At 41.9% G+C, this 12,912-nt stretch overlaps 1 protein-coding gene across 1 annotated transcript in view; it reads right to left on the reverse strand.

The window, feature by feature from the left end:
- Positions 1–1,566: 1,566 nt before the first annotated feature.
- Positions 1,567–12,912, reverse strand: part of OLFM4 (olfactomedin 4) — a 23,682-nt gene continuing 12,336 nt past the window's right edge. The window contains 3 exon segments of the mRNA XM_017733667.1: positions 1,567–3,742; positions 11,392–11,545; positions 12,471–12,683. Coding sequence (XP_017589156.1) covers positions 2,949–3,742; positions 11,392–11,545; positions 12,471–12,683 — 1,161 coding nt within the window. The 3' untranslated portion in view covers positions 1,567–2,948.

The raw sequence follows: 12,912 nt of genomic DNA on the forward strand, positions 1-12,912 counted from the left end.
TGTCCCAACCCAGCCTTGGACTGTCCCCAGGGGTGTGCCCAATGCCTGGGGCTGCCCTGGTGCCCTCCGGCTGCCCTGATCCCAGCAGGGGCAGTGGGATGGTCTCTGGCTGCCAGGCCTGCCCTAGCAGATCCATGGGGAGTCTCCCCTGCGCTCTGGCATCTGCTGCCTGAGAAATATTAGCACAGGATAAAAATCAAAGGACAAGCTCAGCCTTGCCATCACTGAAACATCCTGACCCAGCCCCTCTACACAAGATATTTAAAAGCCTTGAAACTGCAGAGATGTTTCTGCTTTCCTTCTGGTACTGAGCTACCAAGGTCCAAACCGGTTGTGCTTTATCTTCTCTGCAGTGGCATTGAGTCATTGACTGAAGAGATGGCCGCTGTCGCGATCTTCCCACCTCAGTGGTCACAGCTGGAGCCTGGTGCCAAGCGACACAGGGTTTGGGCCACACCGCAATTGAACATGGTGGGCAGCCAGAGCATCCCCACCTCCCCTTCACCATAGAAGCCTCCAGTCCAGGACAAATGTGGTTTCCAAAGGGGAGAAATCTGTCCCCAGGAATCATAGAACTGTAGAACCATAGAATGGTTTGGGTTGGAAGGGACATTAAGATCCTCTAGTTCCAACCTCCCTGCCATGGGAAAGGACACCTTCTACTGGACAAGGTTGCTCAAAGCCCCATCCAACCTGGCCTGGAACACTGCCACGGACGGGGCATCCACAGCTTCCCTCAACAACCTGTACCAGTGTCTCAGCACCCTCACATAAAGAATTTCTTCCTAATACCTAACCTCAATCTATGCTTCATCAGCTTAAAGCCATTGAAACATTAAAGACGCTGAAGGAAGGACTCAAGAACCGCAGGCAATTCACCAGAATCTGTTACTTTCATGCTAACATCAACTCCCTCCCTAAAAGGTGGTGAGCTGAGGAGCCTCAAGGCCCATGCTGATGGCATTTCTTGATAACAAGTGGAGAGCTGCTCACCTTCCTTGACACACACACAGATGAAGAGGGAAAAAAAACTTTTACAGTGTTTTCTTCTTCCTTTCTCAGCCAAATCCTTATTTGGTCTGTTGCAAATTATTCACACAACAGCCCCCTGCCTGTACTGCTTGATCTGATTACTGCACCAACACCTCCATGGCTTTCAAATTCATTTCACAGGTTTCCAAGAAACAGATGCTGATACCTGATAAGTGGCAGCACCTGAATTCAAAACATGTTATCAGTTCATCTGCCTCCAATATCTTGAGTAGCATCTCAGCTTGGTGGAGAAGTGTTGCCCTAACCAGCTAACACATTTCCGTGCAGGGAAATAAAGCTCCCCTTCTGTACTTGTTGACATACAGATTCACACCTTTGTTTTGTTCCTACTTAAGCACACAGAGTCCAAGTGAGTGCAGTGATCCTGTTTCAAATATTTGGTGCCCAGGCTTCCCATTGCATCCCAGAAGTTACCTATTTGACACAAGCAGCTTTAAATGGCTCTATAGAACAGCAGAGATTCTTTCAAACTTTTTTATTAAAACAAAAGCAATCATTTGCATACATGTTGATTTTGATTATCAGAGGACACAGACACAGTTGCATATGTAACAGAAGAAAATGAACCACATGAACTGCTTTCTTCGTCATTTCAGAGCTCTGAATTTCAGTGGTTTAGCTTGCTTTCTGACATGATGAAAATAAGGCATTGTTACAGTGCACATATTCAGAAACTATCACATAATACCCATTAAAAAAAAATCAAAACCATATCATATATTCAACTAGTCTGACCAGACTCATGTTTTCCACAAGACCTCTTACCTTGCTGTAAGACAGAATTACCCAAGGAACAAATTGGAGCCTAGACTAACAAGGCTCCCAGGAATCTAATTACAGGATGGCAAAAATGTTGAAAAGAGGCACATCAAATAACAGGTCTGTTATTCTATGACTATGCATTATATACACCAAAAGCCACTCGTAGCCAAAAAAGTCAATGGGAGGATTTGCATAAACTTAGAAGAGCATAAAGAAAAGGAAAACAGTGTTCTTTGCACTGCACTGGCTGGAAAATGGAGCACCTAGCTAGATTGTAGTAAGACCATTCCTAAGGCCAGGTTTAGGCACACAGAATTAATAGGGGAAGCAGAGTGGGACAGCAGGGAAAATTGATGAAAACCATACTGCCAGTTTTGCCCCCACAGGCACTCCAGTAAGGCAGCCTGGTACTGTGGCAGCTTGGGAGAGGGTTGAACTGATTAGAGGCAGCTACGGGTGGGGACCAGGGGCCACTGTCCCACTGGATCACTGCTGTCGAGGGCAGTGAACCCTCTCCCTTCCACAATGCCTTCTCTTCCCTTCCTGTGGTAGGACTTACACAGCAAAGTGCATTTTTACCCTTCCTCCTGAAGCCTTGAGCCAGATACCACTGTTTCCAACTAACAAATGGATTGCTGTCTTCCAACCAAGTCTACTTCCTAATCTATTTTAATCCTTGAATTAATTTCTCTGAGGCCTCATTTCACTCTGATGAAGATCAGTGGAAATTCATTCTGTTTCTGAGTGCCTTGCCTGTGTTACTCTGACAAATGCAAATCAGTGGGTAATTAGCTTCTCAGTCACTAGATAGTCTGTGCCCAGCTATTTCTGCAAACAAAATGCACTAAATCTATGCACTGAATCTACCCCCAGAGACAGGACAACTGTAAAGCATTGAGCACCAATAAACACCAAGCAAAACCTAAAAAAGCCCATAGTGCCAACTGCTGCCAGCAACATTAGTGGTCAGAGTGGGCAATCCCTTTGAAGAGTGTAAGTATCTGTATGACAGCCCCACATACAGTACATCAGACCAGATGAACTCTGAACTGGCAGTAGCACTGTCTCAAGGCCTATTGAATCACTCATATTGGCTGCAGTCAGTTTTATCATATCCATATGTCCCTGAGGTACTAAGGCTGAAAGATCACATCATATCTTACAAGGTAACTATCACTGTAAACATACAGTTTCTGATCTGTGGGGCTATAATCAATACTCTGGATTGTATCTAACTTTTTATCCATAATGATACTGATCCTACCTTCTTGGCCAGTACTTGTGTCATACATGTAGAAGATCTCCTCTTTCTTAGTGTTCAATGGCCTTGTGGCGTAAAGAACACCACATAACATGAAAGCATTGGAAACAGATGGCTTGTACTGTCTCGTCTGCCAAGTATTTAGCACATCAAGTGTGGTCTCATTGAGTTTGCTAATCACAATGTTGCCCACGTTATTTTCAGTTGAATATATTACCCATAACCCACTTTCATCCACGGCAAAATCTATGTCCTGCCATGCTACGCCCGCGTAAGAGAAGCGGTTACCAATAGCAGCACCTGGAAGCCCCTTCCTCAAAACCTCCGTGTTTGTGTTTATATCATGCTTCACCATATATCTCGAACCATAAGCATGATAGTACAAATAATTTTTATAAAGGGCAGCACCACCTCCTTCCCCATATGTTATCCTCCTTTCATACTTGTATTTAAACAGCAGCAAATCATCAAAGGAACTATAAATTCTGAAGTATTCTAAGTATCTCCCATCTGTGTTCAATGGTGCAACCCAATAGACTTCCTTCTCTGGGTTAGAGGGATAATAATCTCTACCCCAGGAACCATATTTGAAGGAAAATCCTCTCCAGTTCAGCTTGGCAACATAGGGCTGGCTAACATTCATCAGTCCACGGTGAATGCAGGTACCTGTAATTAAAGAGAAAAAAACCAAAACAAACAGGTTTTCCAAATGTCATTACTAGGAGAGAGGTTTTGCAGACTGTAGCCTCTAGGCTGTATTTAGTGAGGAACAGCTTCATGACCAAGCACAGACATAAATGCATAGCTTCAAGTGTAAAAGGCTCATTTAGGGCTAAGGCTAGCAACTGGATGGCACCAAGTGGTCCAAGCTGACTCAAAAACATAGCAAAAAAAAAAAATAGGATACATATTATTACAGTTATTTGAAAGGGGAGGTGGGGGATTAATTCACAGAAAATAAGTACTCATTGTTCTGTTCCATACAAGGGACAGATTTCTGTTTCTACCCATTTGAGGCAGGCCAGCCTAATGCATTAGGAAATCCCTTGGAAAACACAATTTCAGAAGCATTTTAGGTTATTTTCTACCTCAGTGGAACTGAAAGCATGGGACATGGGGGAAAAAAGAACGAGGAGCATCTGATTTCTGTGTATTTCACTGTGGAGGGGAAGAAAGGAGCAGCAGCAGCAGTAATTCCAGAGTCACATTTCAGATTAGCATTCTGCTGTCAGAATCACAGCTTTACAACTGTGTGTCACAGCCACATGGTGCCTTCCACCTCTGGCCCTCAAAGAAATCTGCAGACAGTAACAATCACAGCCCAGGAAATGTAGACTGATATTACTCTGACTTTTCATGTGGGATGACTCTTTAGAAAATATGACTTCAAGCTGAATCAGAACAGCTCTGTTTTACACATATCCACAGCAAAACCATTTTCAGTATCATGGAAAAAATAATTTAAATACAATAAACAGTTTCCTTTTACTCATGCTGAATTAGTGATATTCCTGTTTCCTGATAAATTCTCAATATTGTAAGTCACTGGTAGGAAAAAACTTTCACTCAAAAATGTCCCTGGGCTTCTGATGAGTCTGAAGCTGCCACTAGCAAAAACCAGCATGCACTTTTCTAAGTGTTAACATGAGCTTTTTGTATTACTGCCACAAAGTGTCCCAGATTTTTTTCTGTAGGGTTATCTTCACCTGGGGTAATGGAGACACAGATACCAAGTGGCTGGCACCAGCTCACAAGCTTAGTGGTACTCCAATGCTTCCCAGTTCACTGGGGTGTTCTAGCCACTGGATAGTCTTCCTTATTAAAGATGGAGTATAGTATGAATAGACCCAAGTCTCATACATCAATTAGTGAATAAATTAATGGCCACAAAAGTTGGTTGCTAATAATGCCTCCCTAAACACAGGAACTCCATGCACTGACAGCTATGGTGCTGATGAATGTCAAGATTATCTTTCGAGGTTTTAATAATTTGAGTGGGAACCATGTCATGATTTCTTGCAGCTTCTGTGACAAGAATGGATCATATGCTCAGTCATAGGAAAGGATGTCTGGCGTATAAATAACCTCTGTCTTAGCACAAAGAAGAAAGGAAATAACAGAGAAGGAATTTATCTTTTGCCCTCAAAGTTGGCCATCCCTAAGCATAGGCAGACAGTACTTATGGACATGAATTGGAAACTCCTGAAACCACTGACAGAAAAGTCTAGGAGACATTTTGTTCTCAAAGGCTTTGCAGTCTATCCCAGAGAAAGAAGGAAAATTAGAGGCAGACCAATCTGAAGTATTGTATTTGGAAAAAGACTGGGGAAAAAAGATAATTGGTAAAAAAAATGCACTGTTGCAAATGCAGAGAAATCTTTTTCTGATCTGCTTTGCCCAGGAGAAAGGTGCAGTACGTGTGGGGCTAGAAACCTGTGTCCCAAATGTTAGTAGTGTACAAGCACTGACATTTGGGCCAATGTCTAAAGTCAATTTGGACAGTGAAGCTCTGCATGTCTCCCCCTTTCTCAAAATGTATTATTTCTCTGCTTCTACTACACCACAGCTTCACTCCTCAAAGTTTTGCACTGTCTTACACTAGTGACTGTGACCTGAGGGACATGTGATTCACCTGCAGCCTCCTCTCAACATATGTGAGGAAGGCGGGGAGCAGTTTTATATTTAATATAAATCACTACACTGAGATAAATCCCTATGTCCCCAGGCCATGTTGGCAACTTCCTTGAGGTCAGTACTGCCCATGGCAGCAGCTCCTCATCACTGAGTCTCCATCTGATGGCAGACAAGGTGGCACGAATTGTAAACAATCCCATCTCCTCCCCCAGACCTTTTTGTGGCCTGGGTTTCTTGCCACTGAAACATGGCATGACCGTGGTTGAATGCTGCTTTCCTTCGTGCCACCAAGAATCCATTCGAATCAGCATTCCTGGCTCGGAGCAGATGAGCATTTAAGCATGCACTTAAGTGCTTTACAAAGGACGAGGCCCCGGAGCAGAAACCTCATTTCCAAATATAGCACACAAGGCAGGCACTGCTGTATGGCTGGCCAGGCTGCATCTCTGGAAATGGCACGTAGCATGTCTAGTAACACGGCCTCAGCACTTGGCACAGCTACCAGTATTTGGAGGTGCTTACACCTCAGCTCATGCAAAGGAAGAATGCTAAGGCAGCCAGTGCAAAATGGCTTGCAGCCTGCCAACTTCATAAATCAATTTGAACTGGTTTTTTCATATATCTCTATTATGTATTGCTACCTATGGCATGAGGACTTCTTTAAAGCTGGTGACATATTGGATATATTACTGTGCTTAAATCACAATAAACTTATCTCAGAATTAAATGGTTATTAAATGCTCTAAAACTCTTCATTTGTTTAAAAAAATACAGCACCAAAGCTTGCAGGTAGTGAAGCACTGCTAAGCTCATCTATATGCGACCTCAAATAATTTTTCATGTCATTAAGCAGAACACAATTCCAGATTTATTTTAATAATTCATACATTGTTTCATAAATAAAAAACAAACGTGTGTTCAGCAGAGAGACCTTTTTTTACAAAAGAAATAATAAATTATTATTTCTTCCCTTAAAGAGATCTCTCTGCTGAACACTTGTTTGGTTTTTATTTATGAAACAATGAATTATTAAAATAAAGTTACAAGTGTGTTCCGTTTTAATGACATCAAAAATTGTCTGAGGTTTCTATAGAGTATGTGCTTGATTTTTATTTCCTTGAAAACTCTCCCATAATTATTATTTTTTTTTACAAAAAACCCTCTGTGGTAGTCGGGGGTGATCTGTCTTTTGCACAGGTTCAGAAGAATTCATTGTTGTTTATTTAATCTAAACTTGCCTCCCTGTCTAGATCTTGTGGGAAAAAGAATTCACGAAGGAAGCAAAGTGTCATGTAATTTTGTAAATATTAGAAGGTACTTGAAATAAATCCAAATGCATTATTCAAACTTTCAAGTTTTTAACTCCTTTCTCCATTGTTTTGGGCCACTGATAAATGATGTCCTGATATTTCTGCCTTCCTTTGTCTCGTGCTTATGTAGCAAACAGACAAGGGAAGGTCTAGCACAGGTCCATACACACATACTTGTCCCCCCATAAAGAATCAGTATCTCAGCTCAATTGTATACTAATCCTTCTGATTCACCAGAAAAAGAGCTGACACCTAATTGTCAGGACTGAAAGGAGCCGGACTTGCTTGGCTAACAGGCTGCAGAACTGAGCATGAGACACATCCTGCTGGATCTCCCTTTACCCACTTCACTCTGAAGCACTGGCAGAGCACATCAGCTTCTTACTCCAACAATAAAAAGAAACATTCCAGCAGCCTCCTCCCACCAAGCAGCTGCATCTGATTGCAGAAGACAAGGGACCACCCTTGGCCTATGCAGCCAAAGGTCACAAGACAAGGTGGGACCCACACTGAAAGGAACTCCCACGAGGGGCACAGACGCCAGAAGCAGGCTGGTGCTACATTCTCACACGTGCTCCCAAGCACCAGATGTGCATCTTCCCCTTCCATCCAGATGTGGGAGCTGTTACCAGCCTTACTAGGGCTTGAGATACCGAAGACAGAGCTTTAAAGGAAAGGCTCATCCTGGCTTCTACTATCTCACTGACACAGGAAGACCCACAAAGACACTCCAGTCTTCCACCAGTATCATGGGGGACTGACACAGGCTTAGAGCAGCATAAAAGACGACCTATGCTGGCAACATTTAACAGGGCATGAGGTGGAGGGAGGGCTGATTTTCATCTGACATGCCTTAAGGCAACTAAGCCACTGAGGTCCTTCAGCTCAGCTCCCTCCAATGCCACTAAATAGATGCATGTGTCTCCAGGGGCAGTTCAGGAAGTCCTGGGGAGGACAACTGGACAGTTCTTTTCAGGTGCCTCTAGACATATCTCTCTCCTTGTGTATGGATGCATTCAGTTCAAAACACAACCCAAAATATTCAGAAAACACAGACACCTTGGGTCCATTGGAGGTAAAATATAGGCTGAGAGTGAAATCACTATAAGACTCCAATAAGATTGCCTGAGTTTCAGAATTAGGCTACTCCAGGTATTCCTCCTGCTGAGACCTACTCACTAGTAGCTTGAAATTCTTAATTTCTGAGTGTATAAAATCCAGGGGAAAAAAAAACAACAACATTGCTCCTTTTTTTCTTCCTTTCTATTTTGCCTTTGAATTTCATCAGACTCACTTCTCCCTGCTTCCTCTCACAGATCATTTCAGTGAGATGTAACACAGAATCTGCTGCAGAAACCTCAAAGGACCATCCTAAGGTCTTTTTTCTCTATACCTACCCTATGCAGCCACATGAAATCAGCCCAAAAGAAAATGAATGAATAAATATTTCTTCCCACTGGAGTGGTAAGGAGAGAGATGCCGTGAACCACTGCAGATAGGAAAGCCAGTGACAATGATGGGAATGACTACCTATATATCAGACACTCAGACACCCACCACTCCAGTCAGAGGAAATGGAAACCAGTGATTTCTTTCTGCTATGTTGTTTGAGAACAGGCCTGCTCACTCTGAGAAATACAGCAGCAAAAGCCTTGGGGGACAGAGTCAGAGGGGCTGCATACTACGGCAGTGCAAAGCAAGAAGCTTTAATTAAACTTGCATTTAGACTCATGATCTTAGACAGCTTGGGGATTAGCCAAGCTCTCTCTAGTTCATGCTGCCTACCCAAAATATTCAGGAGAGAGGATGAAGGGGGAAAGAAAAAGCAATCTGAAAGCAGGACAAAGAGTCAGTTTAATACAAACATTATAAATATAATATGAACTAAAATTAGGGCAAGGCCAAGAGGTTTGGCAGGAATTCAAGGCATTCAAGCTTGCAGAGAAAACATACGGAAATTGTATTCAAACACACAAATGGGTGCTAGAAAGCTCCAGAGGCCTAGGTGTGAGCGTCCATGCAGCACCTCCAAAATGACCAGCTAGGAAATGCAGCTCTCTCAAATACTTGCTCCATCTTCCCAAGCAAAAATTGCTCCATCTTACTGCTTCTGTGTGTTTTCAGGTACAGTCTGCAGGACGTCTAATTGCTCTACAAAATCCTCTGCACAGGGGATAGTTGCTCCCCACCAGTCACGCAAAGTCACAATATGCTAGTCCAGTGTGGATTAGCAGGGATCTGAGCCTAAGTAACACTTGTGTTATCTGTAGAGCTGGCATCTCCCAACACAACAGTTTCTCTGCCAGTCCTTTGTGCCTTCCTCAGAGACCACATTCACCCTGAAGGAGACCATGTGATAATACACTCACAGACATCCTCCAACCCCTCCCACGTTCCTACCTCTGGACAGAAAAACTCACAAACACAAGAGGTTGTCCTCAGCTGATATCAGTGCTGGTAACTCTCTGGAAGTTGTTATATCAGGTAGGGTTTTGACCTGCTCCATTCCTTTCTGTTACAATGAAGTGTTGCCATATGCAAAGGTGCCTGAGCTAGCTGGCATACCAGTCTGGAATAAGGCAATGCTAAAGCAATACCATTTTGGTACCAGATAAAGTCTATCCATCTCCTTACTGTGCCCTGAGAAACAATGCTGAATAAGTCTATTACAGTCACAATTCCATGCAATTACATTTACCCATCCCAGAGCTACCATCCTGCTCTAGACATGACTTGCCTATCCCTGCACAGAGCTGCACTGTGTAGTCTCCCCTTTCCTACACACTGAAAGCTGCTATGTCACACAGACACACCAGCCACCCAGATGTAAAAGCAGCCCTCTCCTCCATCCCTCATGGAAGGACACAGTACTTGTTCTGGAGCTCAGTACTTTCTCACCAAAACAAAAGCTTGCTGTCGGTTTGAAGAGAACGAGATTGCTCCTTTCCACACACCATTGCCCTCAATAAATCAGTGAGATGCCCATCAAGTACTTCTAAAACACTGTGCAGTTTTTTTCATTGAAACATTTTAAGCCTTCCCTTAAGCAGCAGAGAAAGGCCTTGAGTTTTTTTACTGCAGGTTTTTGTTTCAGATTTCTCTCCTGTCTGATTCCCAGACAAGGTGTTACTCATGCATTCTGTCAGAGAAACGCAGCAATTGCTTGCAGTGCCATGAAGCCCTAAGGAGGGACTGCTCACCCTAAGGGAAGTTTGTGTTTCTGCCTCTCACCTTTCCAATGAGATGTTTGAATTAGCTGACCCCAAGGTGATGAGAGGTAAACGCTGGTAGGTGCAAATTTGTGGTCCTTGAAAGCAGGACACCACTCCTCCTTTATTATAGGCTCCTCTAGCTGATTGTTAACCAGCTTATGTGAAAAAGTAAGATTCTTCCCCTGGGTATTGTGTACAACACAGCACTTTTGCTCTTGCAATACTCTGCCTAAAGGTACCCCCTGTGTATAAAACACTCAGAGGACCAACACAGTTTTAGAAATCTTCCTGTCTGTTAGCAAGTAGGATTCTTGACCTGGCATATCTAGTCTAGTGTTTTCTAAATGTTTTGCTCCAGTATATCATATCTGACTCTCAGAATTTCTCAGACTATGATTCACTCACAATATGATTTTTCAAACTGAACACAAAGACAAAAGTTCTTTCAGTTATAAACTAATTACCACACACCCCATAACTCTTATCACCATTATATGAACTGCACTCTGGGAGCCACTGATCCAGGCACCAGAATATAACCTTTCCCAGTTAAGAAAACTATAAAATCTTAGTTCCACTGAAATCAGTAATACAGTTTCCCCTTATTTCCCTAAGACCAGAATTTTTCCCCAAGTCTCTTGACCACCTGTTTTAGAAGCATCTTTTGCCTGTGAAGCAAAAGTAATCTTCACACAAAGATCCCTTCTGGAGCTTGCATATCAACAGCTTTAGTACATCAACAGTTGCTCATACATTTTTCAAGCAGCATTAGAGCAATATTGCTGTGACACAGGTCACTTTCACAGGAACTACTAAAAATTGAAGCTAGTCAGTAAAAAAACATACTTTCCCATATTTCATTGTTATGAAAAAAAAAAAAGAGAAGAGGGATAGAGATTCACTTTTCACACTATAGGTAAGAGGAAGACTGCGACTTCTTCCAGCTGAAAACAGCTACTGTTTTTGCAAGAATTTGATTCCTGCCTTCCTTTTCCTTTTGAATCATTGATGAAACTTTAGGAACTGTCTGCTCAATTTTTCAAGAGCTAAGGAGTATCATTACAATTGTATTTAATAGTAACAAAAGGAAATCTCTGCATTTACAGTTCTAACAATGTATTGTATTATTTCTTATGTGTTATCCAACAGAAATACTTACCTGGTGAGAAATAAGGGGGTGGTGTAGTTTTGGTTGCATTCTCTTCAACCTAAAAAAATCGATTCTGCAGAGACACAATTTGTCGACGAATTGCAAGGACATTGTTTTTGTCCAGTGATTCCAGTTCATTTACCAATATGGTCAGATTGGTGATCTAGAGGGGAAAAAAAGACAGCAAGTTTTAATGTCAATGTTGTTTTACAGATATTTGCAGGCAGCTTGATCAGGTCACAGAAGACTCTACAGAGGAGGTTCTAAGAAATATCCCTAAGAGTAGGCCTTATCTTCCTGGCCTCAGCTTGGTATTTCCAGCAGAGTATGTGACCACAAGGATATGCTTTAAGACTAAGTCGTATAACAGGATGCAAAAAATACAGTGTTATTTCATACATAGTGTAAAAATATCCAGTAGGTCTTAGGCAAGTACTAACTGTTAAATACAAAAAGTACTTATTCCAGCCTTACAAAAGTATCTGCAAATTTTATTTGCAAAGATAAAGAGTGTTTTTAATCACCTGCTTGATGATCTAGAGGACAATGGAGCAAATGATATTTCAGGTTCCATTTGAAGTAATTATTCTCTCTAGGTGAGTGATTAACTACAATTTTGAAAATGTGATTTATAGTCTGCTGGGAAGGTGATAATCTTTCCTACTTCTTGATTTCATATTGATTGGGCCACTGCCTTAGCAACCAGCAGCTAATTTTTTAATTATCTAAATTAAAGCATAGAGGCTTTCAAGCATGGGGGTCTGTAAATTAATATTTATTATAATAATTTAATCAGCTTGTGTGCTTAACACTATGAAAAACTTTTAACTTTCAGGCAGATATTTGTCAAAACCAGAGTGGTCTCCATTTGCTTTGGGGTTTCTTTGCTTTTCTGTGCTCTATATCAAGGAATAAGTTGTTAATGCATTTAAGGTCAAACTTTCTTTTAATTTATGCTGATGAAATGCTAAAATAGTTCCACTGGCTGCAGTAGAGAAAGACTGCATTTCCTCAGCCTAAACACTAAAGAGAGAATAGACTATCTGTGTATTTGAACCCTCTGTGGCTAATTAAGACCTTGGCAATACCTCCAAATATATTTGCTCAACGATGGCATTGCTTCCAACAAGGCTGGGTTTCAGCTGAGTGACCAGTTTCTCTAGGTCACGGATTTCCACTTTCAGTAACTGGAAGTCCAATTCTGTGTAAGATACACCACCCGTCTCCACTTGCTGCACTCTGATGGTTAGATTGAGGATTTGCTGCTGATACAGTTCAATTCTTTTTGAGTACTCCCTAACCTGAAAGAAAGAAAAAAGAAATACATATTCAAGTCCAGGTTAGCAAATAAGACAAGCCTGTTTGACATCCTTGTTATATTTCTGAGTACCCTATGCATAGCTTCCACATACTTGCCATATATATTCTTCACATAAACAGCATAAATGAAATTCTCGTCACATACATTAAAAAATATGAAATTTAACCTTCATTTATTGTTAGCAGTTTTGCAAAATCCCCTCAGGAATG

This window comes from Corvus brachyrhynchos, unplaced genomic scaffold (assembly GCF_000691975.1).
Source record: "Corvus brachyrhynchos isolate BGI_N302 unplaced genomic scaffold, ASM69197v1 scaffold202, whole genome shotgun sequence".
Taxonomy (NCBI): domain Eukaryota; kingdom Metazoa; phylum Chordata; class Aves; order Passeriformes; family Corvidae; genus Corvus; species Corvus brachyrhynchos.